Consider the following 24311-nt stretch of genomic DNA (forward strand, 5'->3'; position numbering starts at 1 on the left):
TACAGAAAGCTGAAAAGCCACAAGTGAATTTCATATATTATATTGTTGTAGTATCGAGGCTATTTGAAATCACCAGTGAGGGATGTAAGCAATCACAAACTGAAAAATGTTGGTGTCTTATTTTACAGTTATTGCTTCAAAATTTCTGATATGCAGACACTAATTCAGGAACAGTTTTTGTAATTTTGATATTTCATGGTGAACACAATTCAAAGTGTCCCAGAAGAAGAGACACTGCAGTGTATCTGAGGGGCAAAAGTTTACCCAGAGGCAAAACATTCACATGATTTTAGTATTGAAAATTATGATAATGTGTGATGATAAGTTCTACAGTCAATCATGGTACGATAAACTGTGTTTTTATTGTTACTACACCAGTTTGATAGCTGCTTTAATGATTGGAGAGATGTGCATAAATGTCCTGCTGGGGAATGATTAATAAGAAAACAAATATTTTTAACTGTAAAAAAATTGCAGCTGTGGTGGAGCTCATGATTCAGCAGTGCAGCTAATGATTTAACTGTAACTGATAAACTATGATTGTGTTTGTCACTGCTGACGTGTGAATTAAAGTACACAGTTTCATTTGATGTTAGATCCTGATCGATCGTGGATGATTTATTTCTAATTCTAAGTAAATTCTGAAGTTACCACTGTGCTGTGTTGTGTTGTGCTGTGGTGGATGCTCACCCCTCTCACATTGAAGTTCTTCGTATTCATCCTGCCGCTGTTCGATGCTGCCAGTATTTGATAAACTCAGAGGAAAGATTCCCACAAACAGCTGGAAGCAACAAACTAACGTTCAGCTCCTGTTAATGTTTTGAGGTCTGTGTGTGCGTCACCATCACCTAAAGGCACAAACTGTGTCTTTTGCTCTCTGTGATGTAAAGAAAATCTTAAAATTAGACCTCTCATGATATTTAAGACAGTACTACTAACAGATACTATATCCGATCATTCTATAATTGCTTCATTTTGAGATGAAGAAAGGGAACTGTTTCAATGTTGTGAAATATTCAAACTCTAGCTGGGAGTCTTCAGTCAAATTTTGTGTGTTATTGCACAAATAAAGGAAGTTACTTCATCCCTTTTCGACAGCGTTTTATTTGTTCTCAAGGACACTTTATCACAACCTGTTCGAACCACAACAACCCTTTTATGCACTGCAGATTAAACCCTCAGTATGAATAATAGCACACAATGCCAGCATGCACTCAACCAATCAGACTCACAAATGGGCTTTAAAGCGACAGTTTGACAGAAAAAAAGTTTTATGTTTTGCTTCATTTTCCGGTATAGAACAACGTGTGTGACTATTATATTTAATAACAATAACAAGCAAAACTCTTTTAAACCCACACAGCTTTTTATTCACAGTCATCTTTTACTTAGTTTTCTGTGTTTCCCACAACAAAGGAAAGTCTTTTCTGACGTCTCCACTTTGCTCTTCGGTTTTTAAACCAAACCTGTATTGCGGAGAGAAGATGCAGTGTTATTGAAGCTGTCATTATAGTGTTTGATGTGCATGTTAAATATGCATCACTTGGCACAGTGTGTATTCACATTTACACAATTAGAAGAGGGAGCATTACATACTTTTATCAAACATCATTAGTCAACACATAAAAAATAATCAGAGCTCAAGTACATGTTTTTCCTTATTCATACACACACAACAAACTTCATCTGCAATAGCTGCACTCAGCATATTTTGAGCCCTTTATAAGCCCTGCATCACGGTGTAAACAGGATTATTATTTGCTGAAAGGCTGAGCGTGACACTTACCTCTACTCTTTCTTCTCTTAAGTGAGTGCGCTGTGCTAGTTTCTCCCTTGTGTTCACATCTGGATACTGGTTCTGCAGGAACAGCTCCTCCAGTGCGTCCAGCTGCTCCTCGGTGAAAATGGTTCGGTGACGTCTGGTTCTCCTCTGCACCTGACCGGGCGAGTGATCCTCCCTGTGAGCGTCTCCCAGCCTGCAGGGGTCCGAGAGCATCGCTGGACTCCATCCATACTGACAGGCTGCAGGGAGGAGGAGATGTGACTCGAGGTTAGGGAGCAGAAAAAGCACTCCTAAAGATAAAGAAGATCTGTTTTAAAGCATGCACCGACAGCTGGAGGGGGGTTTGATCCTACCTTCGTGAATGAAGTCAGTGTGGAATATGTCTGCACAGTGGGAGCAGTAGCAGCAGCAGAGGCAGGCGGGAGGAACAGTGTCTGTCTGGCCTCCAGCAGGACCCACTGTTTTCTCTTTTAGTCCACTTGCTCCACACGGTCGTTTATCTCCGTTACTGTTTGGATATTTGCTCAGGATGTTCTCAATAGTAAAAGGAAACTTCTGTCTCTCCATCCTGATCAGTCCATTCATCTCCAAGGAAAGTTGAAATAAAACCCAAACGATGATCACAGGATACTTTTCGATAGTTCAGCCTCAGTTGCTCTTCTCCTTCTCCTCCGTCTACAACAGCGTGTCAGGCCCTTATAGTGAAATTGGGAGGCAAAGAAAAAAAAATAGTAAAACCATAATCCCCCCTATGGACCAGACACATAAAACGGTTGAAACTTAATTCCTAGCTAATCTGGGCAGTTTTGTGAAGAGGTTAGGGAGGACGGCAGATTCAGTTAATCTTGCCTCATTCCTTTCTCCAAAAGAAATCAGATTTCACTGCATAAAATGAGAAGTGGAGAGCTCTTAAGATCCTTATTGTTGAGGTTTTAGAGAAAAGGGGATTGCTTGGTATTAGAAACCTGGATTTAAAGATGAACGTTTTTTTTTTTTTTTTTGGTGTGGCCAGAGTCTTGTGTATGCTGAATTTGAGGATTAGTTCTTAAATTTATTTCATAATGTCACTTTTCCTATTTAGCTTTTATCAACAAATGATCTTTTGCAAATTAGTGGGTTTTGTGCAGTAAATCACACAAGCTGGTTCTGCGCTGACAACAACAATGCATGCTAATTACACACAGTAATTAGGGAGTCACAGATGAATGGATGAATCATCCGGCCGGTGACGTGTGGTGACACTGATAGATTTGTATGCATTGCTCAATACAGTCAAACACGGTCGGAGCAAAGTCCGGAAAAGGGATCCGTGTCTGTGTGGTTTGTATTCACAATCGTGCATCATGTGTCTTATCTGTGTGCAGCAGTCTTTTCAGTCTGACTTCTTTGACAATGTGCACAGCTGAGGTAAAGCTATTACAGGTTAAATTCATCCCCCCCCTACCCCCCAACAAATCCTGTGATTTCATACAAGGCAATACACCTTTTTTTTTTCCTCCCCAGAGAATTAATGGATTTCCACAATCTGTCCTAAGCTCCCTTTATAAGGGCTTTTGAAAACAGATAACAATAAACACCATCCCATCCTTTTCACTTGGGTTTAATAGCGTCCAGATTGTTGATGTATAGTTTGCGGAGCATGTGAGATGGCTATCGGCGGTTATTGTTGCTCTCAATAGGGAGGAATTGTAGCACATCCACGCCGGTTCAAGCGGTTCAAAATTCATTACTGGGGATTAGAATGATAAAAGTTCATTTTGTTGTTGTAAGCAATATTTGGTACAAGAAGCATTGGAGTTAAAGTTTGCCTGCATTTTTGTTTGAAGTGTTTTCCACCTGAAAGTGGCACCAAAGGGGTTTTTCTAGAAAGCGTCAGTGGCTCCATTTAAGTCGAAGCAGAGAATACTGAGAATGCCAGTTCTAACTAAATAGCATGTCCACAGCAGGCGGAGGATGAATAGGACATTGTAATTGTGCCTTATCAGGATGCTGCATTTTGAAGACAGCAGCCTAATACCTAGAAAACACGACACAGTCATCATGCAGACTGATGGTTTTCCTGTTTAATTACCACACACTAGCATGCCCCTTTAGGCTGTTTGCTGGCATCAGAATGAATTTAAAATGAAAGAACCCAAATCAAATTAGTGTAATTCAGACAGGAGACACAGGATAACACACCCACGCTCTGACTGCTGATAGATGAAAAGAGCTGCACCACGGCATCAGGCTGTTCATGTGTGAAAATGCTCAGTTTCTCTGCTTGGACTGAGGCCCGGCACCTCCTGGGGAATCACAGATCGCAGCTGTGCGACCAAGAAATAGCGGAGAATCGTCCTTCCACTGTGTGCACAAGTGCAGAGTAACACTTGTCAGATGGGGACTGTAGAGGAATCAGGAGAACCGCCCTCGAGGTTGCAGAAACTCCTCGTGGCTGATAGCTGTGTGCAGCGTTTCTCTCTATTGTGTTTTTCTCATAACTTCCCGCTGGGATGAGAAAATGAGCTCTGGGAACTGGTGTTTAAGTTCGTCTGGCTTCTTCATCATCCTGCCAGCTTAAGCTAAGAAGGTGCTGAACTCGCTGTGACCGTATGTTTTTGTTATTTGTGATTGCGTTGCCAAAATAGAAATATACATCCAGACACAGATGTATGTTAAGGAGCGGCTCTGTATTCACCGGATAAAGACACATAATCTCCCCCAAATGCCAAAGTATGTACATACTTCTTACATAGGCTTTTCTCAGAGTTACGCATAAATATCTGTCATCATTTCAGGGTGTGCTGTGCTGCGTGCATTATGCAGTTCTCACGCTTTTGAATCTATGACATGAGGCAATGTCGACATCGCATGTAGATGTCTTTGTGTATAGATGAGCTGTAAGGACTCAACCAGAGGAATGTTGTTTTTTTACAGAAAAGCACAAAATTTTAAGAAAAGGTCAGAAAAAAAGCATAATTTTGCATAATAGAAATATATTAAGATAAAACTTAACCACTTAAAAACCACTTAATTAATCTGACTATTGTGGTTGATATGATTTTACACTAAATGGGCACAACATTGTGTTAGTGTAATACAGGAAAAATAAAAAACTGTATGTGAGTTGTGCAATTTTGGTGCATTTTTACATTTAATATGACATATTAAACCTATGAAGGGAAAACTACATTGGTTCAGTATAAGATTAACAGAGGAATATTTTACAAACTCAAATTCAAACAACATAACATAGCTTGAAAAAAAAAAAAGGGTCAACAAAAAGAAACAAAAAAAAAAAAAAAAACAAACAAACAAGAAGGAACCCACAAGCAAACAAATAGTTTGAGCCAACCACTCAAAGCAAGCAAGTTCTGTAACGAACAATCAGACAGACGCACCCACCGATCAACAACAAACAAAGCGAACTAATCTGGCACAGACAGCTTTGTTTGTTTTTTAAAATTATTCTTTTCAACCACAATTCAAAAGCAATATCTTATTTCACTAAATTATAATTTAGCAAATTTGTATTTATTATAATTTTTTCAGTTTCTACCTATTTAAGTGACTATTGTAAATTTTGCCTTTTCTTTAATGGAGGGTTTGAATACATTTGAGGACGACTGTTTGTTGTTTTGTGGTCCGTGCATGAAAGCCCAGTCTACCTCTCAGCATGCAGAGCACAGCGCCCCCCGGTGGCAGAACAGCGCCGCTGCCGCAGCTGAACGCGGCACCGCGCGGCAGCAGCTACTCGCGATAACTGGCGACGGAGCAGCAGCTGGGCGGAAAAGGCGGGAGAAGACTGCCGCTTCCGCGTCCGCGCAGCACAGACAGCAGTGGGGCAAAATGGACGATAAGTTAATATTGGCTGTATTTAATTACCCAGAGCTTTATAACATCACTTTGCCGAACTACCGCTGCACGGAAAGTCGTGCGAACGCCTGGAGGAACATCAGCATGGGCCTGGGTCTGCCATGTGAGTGTTTGTTTTCTTCTTCATCACAACTTTGCTGCCACTTATTATTCGCTTAGCCGATGTCACCGTGCACGACCACACGCGCAGAACTTAACGGTGAGGTGTTTTCAGCAGACGGAGGGATTCCGCACGTCCGTCGCGGGCTATTTGTCGGTGTTTTATTTGTTTGTCGCCTGCAGCCCGGTGCTGTGGATGCAGCGGCGCGCACCGTGCTAGCGGTAGCAGGCGCAGCTCGCACGCCGTAGGCCGCGCTCAGCCGAACGGCACGGTCCGGCTCCGCTGCGCCGCCAGCCGCGTGTCCAACACGGCAAAGCGGAGGAGCAGGAAGAAGAAGAAGAAGAAGAAGAAGCCTGGCGCGGCGGCACGGCAGTCACCGAGCCGCTTTGGTTTCCGTGTCGCTCGTTAAAACACCGGAGCTCCGTGAAAAGTCAAAGCTTCTCCGAGTGTTGTGGAAGCGACGCGGCGGCGGCAGCGGACAGCTGAGGGGCCACAGGGCCACACCTGGAGCGGCCAGGTGGCCCCGGGGCGGGACAGGCTCCGGTCATGACCTCCACACTGAGCTCAGCAGGAGCGAAGTACATAAAACACATTACTGAGTCACTTTAGCTTTTCTTTGAGCAGTTTTGTCAAGATTTACACATAAATACCAATTATTTACTTTATTTATTTTTACTTAGATAAAGTTTAGTTTGCAATATTTAATACTTTATCACTAAATAACCGACTTTTGGGCCATTTTTAGATTTTTGTGCGTTTTAATTCAATATAAACCAACAGATATGACACAAATGACACTCATATAGTGATCAATAAGACCGATACACGTCTGCAGGAAAAACGAAAATCTTGGGGTCAAAATTTTGAATAAAATAAACTCCAACACCGAATTTAGGTGACATACCTTTTATTGTTTAACATATGTTTAAATTAAAATAATAATATTAATAAATCACAGATAGAGAGAAGCTGCTGCATCAGAGCAACTGAAAATTACCTTTATTAGAAATTGTTTTCCAGCAATCAACAAGGCTGATAGATGCTCAACACCTCCTATATTATATTTATTATTACTATAATTCTAGCGGTTTGTAATGACTTTGCATTTAAAAAAATTCAACTGTATGATTTTAGTGGCCTCTCATTCTATTGAGCTGAAATTATTAATTGATTAAACACTTACTTAGCAAAAGTAATTATGATTATTATTCATTTAAGGTTTTTTGGGGGTTTTTTTTAAGGCAAAACTCTGAACTTTTCTTTTTTTTTTCCAGCTTATGAATTGTAAGGATTTGCTACATGTCTTAATGTAAAGTAAACTCAAGATGTTTGTCTGGTTGGTCAAATCAATCAATTTAAAGATGGGTTGTTCCATTTCAAATCATCAGGGGGTCTTCTGCTCGACCGTCTCTGATTCACTTAAAACATTTTTTATCTTAAACTATGGATATTTAAATTGTTGTCCATGAAATTTTAGATTAGTATATATTAAGTACTTTCCAAGGAAGATTTAAAATATAAATTGCCTATCGGCCCAATTCCAGCACATTGAAAACTGAGCCTTTTGTTTGTACTTATCATTATAAATATCTATAGTTTATGCCAAAAAATAAAAAATCAGGTAAATCCGAGATGTTCAAGCAGAAATTGTTCTACAAATTTGTTGACTTGACATGGAATGACCCAGATGTCACTTTGGACATGAGGATTGTAATTGGCACTTTTCCACGTTTCTGAAATTTCAATAGAACAAACAATTAATGCATCAATCAAGAAAGTAACGGGCAGTTCAGTGGATAATCAACACCTCTGACAAGCTCAGAAAATTTGCTGAACTGTTGCACTGATTTGACTGCTTTTGCGTTTTAGCATCGTTATATAGCTTGAAAGCCGTGTTAAGGCACACCTCATTTACTCTGCCCAGTCCTGCTGTATTTATTTTAGAGCCGAGCACACGAAGGTCAACCATGTGCCAACAAGAAACTTATCTGGCCTCCATAGTAACAGCAGTGAGCGTTGGTTTAATCATGATGTAGACCGGAGATCTCCAACTCCGGTCCTCGTGAGCGACTGTCCTGCAGGTTTTAGATGACTCACATTAATGGATCTCCAGCAGCTTGTTGTCAAGTTCTACACAAGTCTGTGAATGATCCGAGTCAGGTGTGTTGCAGTACGGAAACATCTAAAACCTGCAGGACAGTAGCTCACCAGGACCGGTGCTGGAGATCCCTGGTGTTGACTATTTAGGTAACGGGACTGAAAACTATATTTTTGGAATTTTTAGAGGAAAATGCAGCATTGTTTAGGAGTTCTATAACAGTAACGGATGTCCAGGTTGCTTTATGTTTGTTGTTCCTGTATTTTCCTGTTTCTTATGCTCTGATATTTTCTTTTCCAAGCCGAGGAATGCAAAAGAAAATGGAAGAACATGAGAGACAGGTACCTGAAGGAAATCCGGATGGAGATCAAGAGCAAGAAGCAAGGAGAAATCATCCAAAGCAGATGGAAATACAGGCAGCTTATGAATTTCATCGCGCCCTTCACTGGCTCCAGAAGCGGCGTGGCGGACATCTGTGGCAACAATGACGACGACCACGACAACCCCGAAAACGAAACGGGCGGCGCGGAGGGAGAAACCGCTTTGCCGGAAGCAGTGAAGGCGCCACAGAATCTCACCAAGGTCCCCGTCAGTCCACCTGACCTGAAGCCCCAGGTGGCCTTTGTCACTCAGCTCCCTCCGGCGTCTCAGGACACACAGATGGCCCAGCTGGCTGTTCTGGCCAAGATGCCATCCGGCCCACAGATCACCCCCGCCAGCAACACTGGACGTAAGCGGCGGCTGATGCAGGATCCGCTGCCGCCGCCGCCGCCGCCTTCCTCTCAGAGTACAACCTTGCCGACAAAATGGCTGGTCAAAGACGGTGTCAACTCGTGTCCCACCAGGCCGCGGGACGAGGACGAACTGTTTCTGCTGAGCTTTGTTCCTGCTCTGAAGCGGCTCGCTCCGCAGAAGAGGTGCGAGACAAAAATAAAGATCCAGCAGATCATGTACGAAGCAGAGTTCAACATTGCACAGCCGGAATCTCACGAGAAGAAGGAGACGGAGACGCCAAACTAATCTAAAGTGACTTTTTTTTTTTTGTACTTAATTCTGTTTTTCTAAAAGCCTCTTCCACAAAATGACCAAAATGTCTATTTTTCTTCCTTTGCAGCACAAAAGTGGTTGAGAACTATTTTTCATGTAAAATATTGTTTGGTGTGTCTCGATTTGTGTATTTATTAGACAAGTAAGACTTGTTTGGCGACAGAGTATCGATAGATTTACACCTTCATAGAAAACAAGACAGACAATGATTAACTCTTTCATTTACATAGCTTTACTGTCAATAGAGCGAATTGACATTTAGAAAAGTCGTTTCATGTTCAGTGAATCAAACTTCATTTTAACTCTGTATTAATCTACAGTATTTTACATTTAATTACAGTGACATCAAAGAAATTCAGCAAAATAAAACGATTTTGCAGTTTGGAAAGGAAACACTGTTTCATAAATTTAGTCAGTTTCAACGGCTTACATGCATCATAAACACATTGCTTTTCAATCTTATCTAAAATAAAGAGAAAAATGTCAGTCTGGTAGCATCTTGATTGCTCAAAATGTCTGGAGAAATTTGGTAACTTTTGATGTGCAATTTGTAAAAAGCAGGTACATCTGAATGGAGAAAAAAAACATTCTTAGTCATTAAGTCCAAAATCACTTCCTGACAGGTGACAAATTAAAGGAAAAAGGAAAAACTGAACCCCTACAGACTCTGCTGTGATGTGGGGGAGCATTTTCCTGACACAGTCTGGACATATTGATCACTCCTAGTCAATGCAAAGTTGCTCCGAGTGATCACCTTTATCATATGGTGAAATATTTACTTCCTGGTGGGAGTGGCCTCTTCCAGGATGACTATCAACGTCAACGAAAATGATGTGAATCATCTGCTACAGCCTTCACAGTCACCAGATCGCAACACATGTTAGATTTTGGACTGATGAGTTAGACAGCGCTCTCCACTATCATCATCAAAACACCAAACGAGAGAAAAATGCTGCTCCGTCCCTGCAGCAGAGTTTCACAGTCTCTCAGAAACAATGCTGAGGTGCATTAAACTGGTTCTGTGGGCATTTGGTAGCCCAGCACCTTACGAAGACGCTTGTTTTATTCCTTTAATTTGTCACCCACTTGCACAAAGTCACTATATTTACCCTCTGCTACTGTTTCTGAGTGCACGATCCTGCACTTAAAGGTTTCACATATTAGCAAAAGAAAAAGAAAAGGGCGCATCCATGACACACTACTTTCTGCTGACAACTCAAAATCAGAATGTGTGATATCTCGATTTAGTTTATGCTCACTATTGAGAAAGCACATGCTAGCATTCAGCATTTAAATCCAGTAGGTTTCTTTGCAGCTATTCAGCATGGAATAGGCCTATTTTCCACAGAGGACATTTTGACATGTCACAGTAGTAAGATTCATGGCTGTCTCACCATCACGCTCAGCCACTGTCTCTCACTTTAAGCTTTCTGCATGTGTTAAACATTAACGCAAACAGACATGCATGTAAGATAACTGAGGTGGTAGCGTGCTGCCAAGGAGAGAACAAAAAAAAACTGAAGAAGAACTAATAAAAATGTACGAAGGCAGAATCACAAAACATTGGATCAAACCGAGACCGTGTGTCGCATCTCATCTCTGACAAATCTGTACAGGTTAACACAAGATGTCACCTTTCCTTTCCACATAATTATGCAATCAGCAGCCAAAACATAATCACCAGAGCGACAAACAGGAAGAGCCGAGACAGAAACTGTTCGTCCGTGTGCTGCGGTGTCCCCGGAGCTGCTGTTTGGGGAAAGTGTTTAACACAGGTTATTTGATATTTTGCTGCTGAAAGGACACAAGAGAGGTCACGGTGAAGCGTGGCAAACAGAAATACCTGGAGGAGGTCTTCCATCGTTGATGTTAAAAGCTGTAGCAAAAATACCAAACGGAAAGGCACCGATTCCAAACGACATCTGGAAACCTCCATCTCCGAAGCCAAATCCCTGGAAACCCTGCAAAACATGTCATTAAAAAGAAAAAAAAAGTGTTTATCTTCATGATATCTAAAGCTTAACATACAGAAAGTGAGATGTGACGCAACAGCCAGTGCAATTTGTGATCATTCCCAAGAGGCACGTGGCACCTCCGCTCTTAAAGCGTAATAGATCCCAGTGGGAAACGTCCGTTCGCTAATGAATAAGCCACAGGTTAGCGCTGCAGCACCTGCATCATTCTATGTAATGGTTACATCATGAATGCATAAAGTTACTGAGCAGCTAACGTACCACTTGGCACATATGGAACAGAGAAATACACTTTGTTATGATGTGTTCTCGGTACTTACACCACGGTTCTCTGGTTCAGGCCTTTGTCCTTGTGGTCGAGGGGGAGTTCTTTCTCTTTAAAAACAAAACCACATTTTGCAAAAGCAGTCATTGCACTGTGTCTGTATTCCTAACCTTGCAGAAAAATATTAAAGTCACACCACTTAGGTTAAATGCAGCATTACAAAATGGGTGTTGAGCATATTTATCACTGGAAGATTGTGATTGCACAAGACATTCGAGCCAGTCTGACCCGTCTCACTTAAGAGTACCCACCTGGGGTCTTGTTGACCTGTGCTTCCTCTGCCATACAAGGGGATTACTTTGTCTCTGCTGATACCAGCTTTACACACCGGACACACTTGTCTGTTTGGTCGGGTCTCCAACCACTGCATGGAGACAAAGAGGCGTTAAGAAGCTTTATCTGTGTGAAGCATCCACAACAATGCACCGTCTTTGGCATTTGAATGAAGTGAAAACAAAGAGGGCTTACCTGATGCAAACAGGGCCAACTGGTCGAAAAGGAGACGCAAAGGAAGAGGTTTGATTAGTTCACAATGTCCGAGGACAGTCTGACAAACATCGAAAAAGCTTTCTGATTTGAGTGCTCCTCTCTTAAAACATATTAAAGAAGCAAAAGTATTGACACGAATCAGGCCAGATGTTAAATATACTGAGTGCAAAGAGGCTCACCAGTGTTACATGTCCTATTTTACATATATGCAGCGTGTTCCACTGAAATCTACAGCCTTGTATTTGCAGATAACACTGCTATAAAAGCAGGCCTGGCATTTATAACTCATCAGAAGATTAAAGTTTTGTGCATGTTTCTGAGTGTCTTCATTGGGTTGTGCTTTACAGACAAAAATAACATCACACACGTGAGCAACAATCAATACAACTGGGGATGGTTTCTGGTTACAGCTTTAGAGCCTGATACTGACCTCTAGGATGATCTAAAAAGCCAATATGCTGCTGTGCCCCCACCTAACTTCTTGATCAATACCATGTGAAGCAGCAAACACCGGCTGGAGTCCAGAGGGCTGAGGAGGGGGGCGTCCAGGCTCCTTCTCAGCCGCATGTAACCCGATTAGGCTGGTTTATAATTTAAAAAAACATAAGCCACTGAGCCGGTTCTTACCAGAAGAGGTGTCCGCACAGGCTGATCACCGCATCCTTGGCGGTGTCCAGGCATATGTTACACTCGAAGGTGCTGTCCTGGTTGCCGCTGTCGGCCGCGGTCGAGCTGCTGGATCCGGGACTCGGGTTTTCGGCGGCCGCGGCGGAGCCAGCGGCTGGAGGGGGAGCAGCGGTGGCCATTTGTTCAGTTCAAACGAGGAAAATGGGGTGGCACTCCTGCGGCACCCGGCGCCTCAAAATGTACTCATAAGGAAAAGTCCCGAGCAGGCAGAGGAGCGGCGGCGAACAGCAGAGAAGCGAGAGTCAAGCCGAGCGAACGTCCATCTGGAGCTGCTAATATGTTAGCGAAGCGAAGGCTGAGAGTTTAGCCGTCTTTAGCCGATAAACAGGAGGCAGAGCGACGAACAGCAGAGCGTCTAGAGTCCAAGTTGTCGTTCAGGACAACAGCTGATGATGAGTGAAAGTTCAAACTAGTTGTGAGGAGTTGAGAAAATATCCCTACAGCTGGTTGCATCACACATCCGCAGCTTTACTAACCGGTAGTAGAGGGAAGGCAGGGGGCGGGGCTTCCGGTAGGGGGCGGGGCTTCATGTAGATGGGCTTCTGTTGCCCTCAGCTGTGCCTGACAGGAAATGCAGCTCAGCTCAGTTCGATTCAATTCAATTCAGTTCAATTTAATTTAAGTAAATTAAATTCAGTTAGGCTCATTTCAGTTCATTGAAATCAAACCAGTTCAATTCAATTCAATTAAATTAAATCACAATCAATTAATTTCCGTTAAAATTCAGTTTAATTCAGTTCAACACGATTGTATCTCTGTAAATCATATAACTGAGGCAAACAGCCACTAGAGCACCACTCTAGTATATAAGCGCATAAAGAAAGCAGCCTTACTTTACCTCGAGCACAGTATCTCACATTTTATATTAACTTTACTATCCTATTAACTTTTGCTATACTAATGCCCTGAGACTAGATCTGGAGGAACTGCAAAGTCAGATGATGGTTTTTTCCACTTAAGCTTTCACATTCAATTTGAGCCAAACAGGAAAAACTAGCAGGCTTAATATTTCTTTATTATAATGACACTAGAACAAATACAGTTATATACAACAGTACTGCTTGAGGTGAAAACTGCTGAATTTTACAGAACAAAATTACTTCATGACTTCATACAATTTGTTTGGTTTCATTTATAAAATTCTAAAAACAACACAAAAAAATGTTGGTTCTCAATATTTCAATCCATCACAGTTTGCTCCAAATGATTGAAAATAATGCATTTAATTAGATTTAAAATGCTTTCCACAAAGAGTAATGTGAAGCAAGCACAAGAACAATATACCAGGAAGTCTTGCATAGACAACAAATAACCTAAATATAAAACACCTGAGAGTAAAGATTTTCTTTTTACAATATAAAACACAGTAAATCAACAGCAGACATCCGCCCATAGCTGATAGTCTCAGTGAGCAAATGTATTGCTTGTGTCATGAGGTTTGAGGATCATGATAAATAAATCATTAATGCATACATGTATATACATTACACATAAAGCCTACTATACACATTGTGGTTAAACATGAGATGACGTATCATTTTGCCAATGTCACCCATGTTTCTAATGATTTTATGTACAGTGAAGTATTCCTCTGCATTGATGATAAAGCTTTCAACTTAATTTCAGATCATTTCCATCGACTTGGCCTTTGAGTTACTGAGACCACCTGTACGAAAATCGTCAGCCATTGCCTCCTCTATCCCTGATGTCAAAGACTTCTTCAGGGTTCGTTTGAAGTCATTACCAATGAACACATAGAGAAGCGGGGATATGAAGCTGTTTGCTGCAGCCAGCGTGGAGCCCACCCTCAGCCCGGCTTTCTGCACTTCCACGCTGTGGTTCTTCAGGTCCAGCTCCAGGAGAACAAAGGTATGATAAGGGACCCAGCAGAAGAAAAACGACACGATGAGCGCCACCATGATTTTGTAGGGCTTTGTTGACTTGATGGTCAAACTTCTCAGCTTCACACAAAGCACCAAGCTGCAGGACACAATTATTTGGAAAGGGATCAGGAACCCGCAGATGAATCGAGTCAGCGCCACAGCCTTGTGTCTGGAATGGCCCTTGTAATCCGTGTGGCACTGAGTGACTGAGCCGTGGACTGTGGTTTTTCTGAAGATCATTGAGGGCAGCGTTAGGAGAGCAGAGAGGATCCACATGAGGACGACGATCCAAAAAGCTTTGCTCACTCTTCGGTGGTTGTGCGACCACACAGGAAATAAGGCCATTAGACAGCGATCAGCGCTGATGAGAACCAACAGGAATACGCTGCTGTACATGTTGAGAAACAGGGCGGAGGAGCTGAGCTTGCACAATATCTGTCCGAAAGGCCAGTGAGAGGTTATCATGTAGAACACGTCGAGTGGCAAGAAGACACAGAACAAAAGGTCTGAAATGGCCAAACTGATGTACCAGGTGGTGATGACCGTTGTTTTCATCTTCCATCCACAGATCCAAATCACTAAGGAATTTCCCGCGAGCCCAACCACAGATATAATGATATTGGCTGTCACCAGGACATAAGTCAGAGACGACTGCGAGGTACTGAAAGTCAGTAGCTGAGATACGTTGGTTTTGATCTCTGTGTCATTGCCTGCTGTGTAGTCCTCATACTCAATATAGTCCACATCATCCATGCTGGTTACTTTCCCTGAAATACAAAGTACCACCATTTCCTTAATAAGCATATGCACATAGACAGCTGTACTAGTTCACAATTTTATCAAGAAATTGTTTTTAGTTTTTCACACAAAACAAACAAGTACTCACGGTATGTCTCGACGGTGAGAGCAGCAACTATAAAGTGTTGACTTGCTGAGTCCTTTGCTGCTGGAGGCAACTTCTCACTTCTGTTTTCCGAGCAGTGTTGCTGTGGAGAGGAGTGACGTAGGAAAGAGATTTGGTCAAAATCACAAAAAAAAAAAAAAAAACCTGTTGCAACCTCAGGATGGGGATCTCCACACAACCACATACACCAATAACCCGTTTCTAAGCATCAGGGCGTGTCTGTAGACCAACTGAAGTTGCCAAACTTTGATACGAGGGTGATTCTGTTGTAAGGTTTGTCAGCCTCAGGATAAATAATTAGTTTATTTTTGATCTTTGGCCTGTATCTTTAACAATCACGATTATAAATGTTACTCAAGCACCTATATAGAAATCCCAATTAGTCTAAAAAAGCAGAAAACCCTATTAATCAACACAGGGAAGTCGGTTTGTCATGTTTTTAAGATTGTGGAAGTTGTAAAATTATACAACTTCATCAGAAAAACAACAAACTACATAACTGAATAGCCATAGACGGGAAGGACCTCCTGCAGAGCATTTAGTTGGCCTCTGACTGAATGTGCTCCTCTGGATAACTCGAACACTTTGGGAGACTTTTTCCACGATACAGAGGAGTGTTGGCAACATCGTCCTCTCCGTGACTACATGCAGATTGTACAATTCCACCCCCAGGTCTGAGCCAGGATCTAAATAAGTTTCTCGAGGCTTTTGGTGTCATCCACCTTCAGACTATTGCCCCAGCAGACCACAGTGTAAATGCTTCACCACAAACATCTGGAGTAGAGTGCAAAGAGCCAACTCTGGTCCCTCGTGCAGAGAGCAGCAAAGTCTGTGGTCCAGTCCAGTTTGCTGGCCATAATGGGGACTCGTTTTGGGCCAACCACTGCCGCTACAGTCTTTTTTGAGCTTTTTAATTTTGTTGAGGAGCTGGTCGAAGCTCCGCTCATACCCTGCTGCAGCCATCTCCCGCTGGATTCCCTCGAACACAGGCTCAGCTCTAGTGCCAGGAAGCATTGAGTCTCATCCTGCTGCTTCAGCTCGGCGTCCATGCTAAGAAATGCTAAAACGTACCAACACGCTTGGCTGTTGTTTTAAAAAATGGCGGTTCTGCGTTTCCCATTGGTCTCATTGGTCACTATAACCCCCAGCCCCTGACGTACTGGTGCTTAGCTCTGGCCCAGCAAAGAGTTGGTGCTTGCTAAGCACCAGTATTGAGAACCTGGAGCTGGTGCTTAGGCGGTGGAAACACAAAGAACTGGTGCCAAGTCAAGCACTAGCACTGGATCTGGTTTGGTGGAAAAGGGGTACAAATGAGCGCCCAGGTGTTTGTGCTCCTCCACCACTTCTCTTTACTAATGGAAAGAGGAGCAGTAGGAGTACTGAGTCTCCATAAGTCCTCCACCAGCTCTGTTGTTTTGCTGATGTTGAGCTGCAGGTGATCCACTTCACACCAGTCCACAAAACTGTCCATCATCCTTTGATACTCCCCCTGATGTTTCCAACAGCTGCAAAAGCTTCCAGAACATCTGTAGGTGGCAGAATTCTGTGTTAGCTGAACTCTGAAGTGTACAAGAGGTTCATATCTTTAAGAGAAAAAAGAAACAATTGTGATAGTGATCATATATTGGGACCATTTAATGTACCTCACATCTGTGGCCTTCATGCTTTTAAAACTAAACTGATACGTAAGTGAAGAATTCTTCACAGAAATGATCTAAGCATTGCTATTTATACACACATGTATATTCATCACTACTAGTAACTACACTGGTCCTGGTTTATCTTTATCTAACAGCACAGAGATCAGAGACTCAGGTGGGTGATGTCAGGCCAACGTATGGCAGGATTGAATCTTCAGCATGTGGTTTTTACCAGATGGTTGAAACTGTGAAAATACTGTAAGTTTGACATGTTTACAGTGAGATTTTATCAGCACCATCTGAGTAAAAGCACAATAAAGGCCTCTGTATATTCTGTGTGTACGCGATGAACAATGAATCATCTTTAAAGTGACCTTTTTCCTGCGGCCTGCTTGAGTGAAATATTAAATGCCAAGTAGTAGGAATCTGCACGTATATGAAGCAATAACCATTCACTGACTCATTTCCCATATTACACAGAGTGGTCAAACTAAACATTTCCATGTCACTTCCTAAAGGTCACATGAAGCTGTTACGCAATAGAAAATAATGCTGAGTAAATGCTTTTCAGAAAAATAATCACAAGGCAACTGACCGACGAAGCTCTTTGGTTCAAATAAATGTATTAGCATTCATTTATAATCCTTCCTTTTAAACACCGTATTCTTTGATGACTTGCATTTGCTGCATATGATTCATTAACAGTTGTGGAGGAAGTACACACACACTCTCACCACTGAGCGTAGGGCGACGTGGCATGCCACTGAGGCTGGTGGAAAACGCCACCAATTGGGGCCATCCACACCGGGGGGGAGCCGCAGACCATGACCACTGGAGGTGCCGGCACCCAGACGGCTGTTTACCCTAAAGGTTTAAAATATACATACAAAACATGCGATCAGTTTATAAAATAGGATGCATAGTTTAAGATGATCAGTCAGTTGCATCATGAATGCTGCAGTGTAACTTTGTTTAATTAATTAGTTGTATTTTTTCTTTTTAAATGCTTTCATAAATTTAAATTTATGACACAAAAATAATGCCAAATCAACAGAGCTATTTTGACACAGTAGCAAAGAAGTCAAGCGAGTTAGCTAGAGCTACAGCAAGCTTAACCAAAGTCAACTAGTTAGCCTTTAAGAAAGATAATGACACATTTTCTACTTGTGGTTAGCTGTTGTGTGACTGAAATACATTAAAGTGTACATAACTGATCTAAATCCACCATTAGCAAGGCTAGAGTTTTGGAAAACACTGACGACCATGGGAGGCTTTCTTCCCTGTCAAGGCCTATTCTCACATTTTCACATATTACATTAAGTTTATGTTATTTCTGCTCAAACTAATGGACAACCATCTGCATGACTCCTTTGCTAATAGTAAAGAAACTTTTGTACATGTATATTGTTAATAAGTACCACTAAAGCTGATTTTGTGCTGTCTGAATATTACATCCTCTTACTTCAGAACCACTTCCTCAGACGAGTAAAATGATATCAATACTATTTAAAGACATGAAAGGAAAATATGGCATAATCAGTGGTCAGGAGGGGAAATATGGTGGCGAGGGGAATCTTACACCAGTTTGCACTTCTCTTAATAAATAACCACTGATAATATCTACTTTTAAAAGTCAGAGTGACCATATAAGGTGGGTAAAGTGGTCGCTGTTTTGTTTTTTGTTTTTTAAACAAACTGTTTCAAAACTGCAGTCATAAATGTTTACCTGTATTTATACTGACCGTCTAACTGCATTGTATTATGAAAGGATGTTTACCTTCCGCTGTTTTACATAGAACGGACATGCGCAGATGCAGTCATCTTTAGCTCCTCCCCTTCACAGTAACCGGGGCTCGAGCTGCTCTCCTCTTCCAAACTGCGCCATTCTGTCAACATGGCGGGTACCGTGGCGAAGAAGTGTCTCAGTCCTCTGGCTTTCCTCACCAGGAGGCTCTCTGCTCCAGAGTTCATCACTCAGTGCTGCTACCACAAGAAGGTAAAACCAGTCTGGTGTAGCTTCTTTACCAAAAAGAGCCCGAGGGAGCATAGTGTTATAGCTGCCATTTGGCTAATGTTTACATTTAGTCTAGTTAGCTTGGTGTAAGTCAGTTATAACAGCTTAATGAGAGCACCATTAGCACTGAAGCTAGCAGTAGTTATATCAGTCAGTTAATTAGATAGAGCTGGTTAACTGCGTAGTTAGGGGACAAACACAGGAAGGTGACTTACATGTGCTGTGTTATGTACATCAGTCTGCCTCCAGACACACAGAGGAGGGAGTGTCAGAGAGAGATAAGGTGTGAAAACAAAAAAATAGTTAGCAATATTTCCACCTACATAGCAAGTATTGGACTAGAATAACGTCCCTAATCTGTGCCCCAGCTGGGCACAGTTTTAATTCTTAGATCACATCCGATTAATGCGCTTTAAGGGGTGTCAATATGGTGTAGGAGCACAGTGTGCTAGAAACAGATTCTGTAATAGCAGAAATATATCGTTTTCTTAAGGATGGAGCATCTTTTAGGTATCTAGCACACCTGTTCACTTGTTAAGTTTCATTTTGACATGTCTGATGCAACGTGGTGAAATCATGTTGTGGTAGATGTGTTTTTGTTTGGTTGTGATGTTTAGATATAATAAACCTTTACTGAAATTATTTCATGAAGCATTTTTAACTATGAGATTTCAACTAGTGAGCCTGGCTTTAAATGTGACATCCTGTCTGACAAAGATGTTATTTTAGCTATTGTTTATATATAATAAAACAGTTTCTTAATCATAAGGAGATTTTTTTGTATCTATTTTTATTCTGCCTTTGTTGTATTAAATGTAGTTCTGCATTGAGATGCTCAGCCGCTTCGTTATGTCTTGTCAGAGTGACTCGGCAGAAACTAGAGGGGGGGAGGGCAGGATATAGGATTTGGAATAGTGGACAATGAAATCCAGTCCTAATCTGTTTATTTCGGTGTCTCTTACGTAAGGGAGGAAATATGTAGTTGTGTAACAGCGATGCCAAGACCTATAGACGTTCTTTTTGTGATTTTTGAAGAATCCAAATGGCCTCCCAGGATGCTGCTGTCATCGAGCTTCCTCACTTTTGTTTTTGTGTTAATGAATGGTGACTGCAGTAAATTGTTACTAACGCGGCCTTTTCCCCTCTCTGTTCTCTGAAGGTGGTGGATCATTATGAGAACCCCAGAAATGTGGGCTCACTGGACAAGAACTCCAAGAAAGTTGGGACTGGCTTGGTGGGCGCTCCAGCTTGTGGAGATGTGATGAAGCTTCAGGTACGTTTGCCACTAAATCTGGGTCCATTACAGCCTTGTATACACACTGTACCATTAGTGCCAATGTATAAATCTAGTATGTAATAACACAACAGAAAAGTACTTGGAAGATCTATGCACAGAGCACTGATAAATTACGTTTTTGTTTTACCGTGTAGGATGTCTGAAATAGTTCTAAGTTTGCTAGAAAGCATTTCCAACGTTATATATTAAGGGGGAGTCATTTACTATACATTTTTTAGAGCAGATGTTTATTCCCAGGTTCAAAATCAAATATTGATGTGTGGTTTTTAAGAACTGAACTGTAATATTAGATTTGTAATGTGAGAGTTATATCCGCCTTTGACGCTTGAGTAAAACTAAACACTTTTGGCAGATTGAAGTGGATGACGAGGGGAAGATCGTGGATGCCAGGTTCAAAACTTTTGGCTGCGGCTCTGCCATCGCCTCCAGCTCTCTGGCCACTGAGTGGGTGAAAGGCAAATCTGTGAGTAAACACATTTCACAACGTGACATTTCTTTCACTTCCTCTTAGACGGCGTCATGTACTGACTTTTACATTTGTTCTTTTGTACTCTGCTGTGCTTGTATCTTATTGACGGAAACATTCTTGTGGTTACTGGAGCTGTGTGCTTTCCTTTTCAGGTGGATGAAGCTCTGATGATAAAGAACACTGACATTGCCAAAGAGCTCAGTCTTCCACCTGTTAAACTTCACTGCTCCAGTAAGTCTTCATTGATTTAAAAAACAAAAAGAAAAAAAGAAAAGTTATTCTTCTTTTCTAAACTGCTCGGTGCATGTATTTAACCTCTTATTGTTCCTTTACAGTGCTTGCAGAAGATGCCATCAAGGCAGCCCTTGCTGACTATCGTCTCAAGCAGCATGACGACCAGCAGGAGGCAGCCAGGGCCAGCATCTAAACGGAGCACTTTCACTTTGAGCTGGACAACATTTGCTGCCGAGAAGAGAAGTCGCAATAGTCCAGTATCACCACCTCACTTTTCCTGCAGTAATGAGTAAAAGATGTCGTTAACCATCAAGTACACCGTGGTCAACCCTCTGTAGCAGTGTTACACCAGGCTTTCTGTGTTAGTCTGTGACCCTCTAACTCTGTATACTGTATCTTTTAGCCTGTCACGTAAACGCACAATACAAGCACTGTTTGGGTTGTTGGTACAAAGTTGAGCCTTATTGTTAAGATTGATTATATTTGAGAATTTTTTAAGATTTTGTGATGGCTAGTGTTTGTTCTGAAAGGTGTGATGAAGGGATTAATTAAAGCTAAAAGCGATTTAAAGCTGTAGTGCGGGACTTTTACACACACAAGAGCGTCTCTTACATTCGAGCCCTCGCCAAACACAGCGCTGATCAGATGAGCATCAGGTGAATCTCTCTGCAGCAAGTTTTAAATTTGATCTCTGTGGTGATATTTCTGCTCAGTTTTGGTATATTTTACATCAACCAGCAATTACCAGAGCTGAAGCTGGGACCAACTGTAGTGACGACGAAGGCCACAGGGGAGGAAGCATCCAAGAAAAAAAATCTGATGCTCCATTTGAAAAACAAACGAATTACGGTCTGGGGAAAAAAAAAAAAAAGGTTAGCATTGAAGACAAACACTTCATCCACAGTGTTTGTGTAATTACTTTCACTGCCAGTAGGGGGAGACAAAAGTTCCACACTGCAGTTTCATTTATCCTGCCTGCACCCTAAGCACTCACTTGTTGATATGCAAAGTGACTTGAAACAAAACAACAGTCCATTAGTTTTCAGCGTAATTTATATTTACAAATGCTTCCTTGAAAGTCTGCAATAAAAGTATTCTGAATCATTTGTTGCTTTGAGTTCAGTTTATTCCTCAAATACCCTGAATAACTCCTTTTTTTTTAGACATTTTGTGCATAACTGTAATTTTTTTCTTTATGCCGTTTTAGTGAGTCACATTATATTGTGATTGAAGCTCACCTAAATGAAATAGAGTCTTTATAAGGGCTACATGTATTTATGCACTTCTGCTTTTTAGAGGCAACCCACAGCTAATCTCAGGAAGTGGCTTTCTGCACTTTACTAAGAATCAAGTCACTGATGCGAGTCAGCGTCGTGTTTTGCACAGAAGTGTTTGGTGCCACAACACGCGTTTGTTATGGTAGCGACCCGCACGCAGGAATGTTGCAGGATGTAGACAAACACAAGCGTCGACCGACAGAACAACTGTTTTTCTTACCAATAAACATGTTTACAAAATGGCACGACGGTTACGTCCAGTCAGAGCAAACAGGCCGCTGAGTGTTTAACTGCTCTGCACCTAAACATGAAATATTGCAAAACCACCTGTGAGTGTAACGTTTCCACATTTGCTTCAGTAAACATGTAGAATTCTTTGGAGGTTAACTGCACACATTTCCACGTCTGGTTTCAAAGCATCAGGAAACATGTTCAGGTTTCTTAGAAGGCCGTTTTCTCTCCAGCGATTAGCTGCAGTGTGGCAGAGTCATTGTGAATGTGCAGAGAGGAGGGCCGGAGGCTCCTGCCGGTCGAAGGCTCTTGTGACTCGGCTTCCTCTGGATGAGGCTGATCTGAAGGACTCGGCTCTGTTGCTGCAGCTGCTTCGCTGTCAGGAACCTCACGCAGCTCCTTCTCCTCGGGGAGACTTGGAAGCTGCTGGTCTAGGAGGCTGACATCTGGTTTCGAGCTGTCCTCCACACTGTGGGCTGCTACTTTCTGACTGGGGTCACATCTCTCTGCAGCATCAACAGGTTTATTTGGCGATCGCAGGCTCTTGGCAGCTCTCATGATGTCAGCTTGGAGCTGCTTGTGAGAGTCCATCGGCTCACTTTCCTGCTCAGGAGCAGCTTTTTCTTTCACTTCGTTAAAGGGTTTGGCACCTCCAGTTTTGTCCCTTTGGTCCACGTACATTTTTGAGGGGAATGAGGACGGGTAGTAGGCGTTGACTTTGCGTCTGCGGCTCATGACAATCGCCCCGCAGATGATGAGGAAGACGAGCAGGATGAGAGTTCCTGCAACAAGGATGAGGAGCTTGTTCTCCTCCAGAAAGATCACAAGCTCCGTCAGGAAGTCGGTGTCGTCCTGGGCCGTGTCCACAGGCGGGGTCTGGTGCATGGAGGACAGGTTGCTGGTGGGCAGCGAGGAGTTCAAGTTACTGAGTTCTTCTTCATCCGTGCTTCCCTCCAGAAAACTGTAAAACAGCGGAGGTGTGGCCAGACTGCTGCTGAGGCAAAACGCCACGCACAGGCCGATGTGGTGAAGGGCCATCGGGAGCATCGCTTCCCCTCGGGATCTGTGAATCACAGTAAATGTCAGAGACTGAAATGTCAGAGCCACATGTGAAGACAGTTTGTGCTTCACATGTACATTAGGGTCAGTTCAGCATCTGTTTTTGTGAAAAATAAATAGCTGGTCATTTAACAACACTTACAGCTGTTGTTAAAGGTTTTTTTTTAAATCCTCTTCTGACCTAGCTTTACTGCTTTCAATACATTTTACAGTCTGATCCAATATATTTTTCTAATCCAAACAAAGATGGCACTGACAGTGTTCATGAATGTAAAACTAAATTATGTTTTATCATCAGTTGTATTTCTCTATGTGGTGTTACACTGTATTATAATATAAAGCGTTAAATATAACAGTCACAACTTGGAAACTGGTTGAATTTTTTTAAAATTCTGGGGCCGAATATTTTATTTTTTGGATGGAGGACACTGAGGATTCATGAAGCGCCTTCAGAGCAGGTGTTAGTGAAGCACCACAGCTCTGCTTAAGAAAGCGTAAAAGCATTTAATTAAAACACACTGCATCAAACTTCCAATATCACATACTGTATGCATTTCTCTGCATATTAAATAGAATTTGCATGAGCAATGAGCAGTGGTAAGATCTAGCAGATCTTGTACTAGAATAGAAGCATCAGTACAGTAAAGTAAAAATACTCCATCACAAGTTAAAGCTATTGATGATACTTTATTAAAAGGACATGAGCAATAGCAGCAAAGTGTAGTTAAAGTATTAATGAAACAGTACTGGTTTGATCCTTATGGCTGACTTTAGATTATTAACAGTGAAGTATCTGCAGCATGTTGTAGCTGCTGCAGGTGGAGCTACTTTGAACTTCCGTATATGCAGTTTTAAACATCAGATAAATATGAGGGGTCATGAGATGACTGATAAGAAAGTGAAACAAATCTGTTCTCGACTTCATATTTTTATTTTTGGAGAAACA

At 41.9% G+C, this 24311-nt stretch overlaps 6 protein-coding genes across 6 annotated transcripts in view; 2 read left to right on the forward strand and 4 right to left on the reverse strand.

Moving 5' to 3' along the window:
* Window positions 1–1347: 1347 nt before the first annotated feature.
* LOC103373100 (homeobox protein goosecoid-2) lies at window positions 1348–2558 on the reverse strand. The gene is made up of 3 exons (XM_008302908.1): window positions 2137–2558; window positions 1787–2022; window positions 1348–1466 (listed from the first exon to the last, which is right to left on the reverse strand). Exons 1-3 carry the CDS (start codon window positions 2366–2368, stop codon window positions 1389–1391), a joined length of 546 nt encoding a protein of 181 aa, XP_008301130.1. The 5' UTR covers window positions 2369–2558; the 3' UTR covers window positions 1348–1388.
* Window positions 2559–5575: 3017 nt separating this feature from the next.
* LOC103373102 (uncharacterized) lies at window positions 5576–9707 on the forward strand. The gene is made up of 2 exons (XM_008302910.1): window positions 5576–5741; window positions 8138–9707. The coding sequence occupies exons 1-2, from the start codon at window positions 5612–5614 to the stop codon at window positions 8854–8856; spliced, it is 849 nt and encodes a 282-aa protein (XP_008301132.1). The 5' UTR covers window positions 5576–5611; the 3' UTR covers window positions 8857–9707.
* rnf185 (ring finger protein 185) lies at window positions 9093–12838 on the reverse strand. The gene is made up of 7 exons (XM_008302909.1): window positions 12298–12838; window positions 11650–11668; window positions 11433–11545; window positions 11177–11231; window positions 10727–10844; window positions 9824–10632; window positions 9093–9793 (listed from the first exon to the last, which is right to left on the reverse strand). Exons 1-6 carry the CDS (start codon window positions 12474–12476, stop codon window positions 10535–10537), a joined length of 582 nt encoding a protein of 193 aa, XP_008301131.1. The 5' UTR covers window positions 12477–12838; the 3' UTR covers window positions 9093–9793; window positions 9824–10534.
* Window positions 12839–13979: 1141 nt separating this feature from the next.
* On the reverse strand, window positions 13980–14993 carry LOC103373109 (chemokine-like receptor 1). The gene has a single exon (XM_008302919.1). It carries the CDS (start codon window positions 14991–14993, stop codon window positions 13980–13982), a length of 1014 nt encoding a protein of 337 aa, XP_008301141.1.
* A 3643-nt stretch (window positions 14994–18636) lies between these two features.
* On the forward strand, window positions 18637–21903 carry LOC103373105 (iron-sulfur cluster assembly enzyme ISCU, mitochondrial-like). The gene is made up of 5 exons (XM_008302912.1): window positions 18637–18780; window positions 19958–20071; window positions 20448–20558; window positions 20717–20795; window positions 20900–21903. Exons 1-5 carry the CDS (start codon window positions 18679–18681, stop codon window positions 20989–20991), a joined length of 498 nt encoding a protein of 165 aa, XP_008301134.1. The 5' UTR covers window positions 18637–18678; the 3' UTR covers window positions 20992–21903.
* tmem119b (transmembrane protein 119b) overlaps window positions 21800–24311 on the reverse strand; it is a 4614-nt gene continuing 2102 nt past the window's right edge. The window contains exon 3 of the mRNA XM_008302911.1: window positions 21800–23369. Within this exon, the coding sequence (XP_008301133.1) occupies window positions 22517–23353 (837 nt within the window). The 5' untranslated portion in view covers window positions 23354–23369 and the 3' untranslated portion in view covers window positions 21800–22516. The remainder of the gene's footprint in view (window positions 23370–24311) is intronic.

This window comes from Stegastes partitus, unplaced genomic scaffold (assembly GCF_000690725.1).
Source record: "Stegastes partitus isolate 25-593 unplaced genomic scaffold, Stegastes_partitus-1.0.2 Scaffold1907, whole genome shotgun sequence".
NCBI classification, from domain to species: domain Eukaryota; kingdom Metazoa; phylum Chordata; class Actinopteri; family Pomacentridae; genus Stegastes; species Stegastes partitus.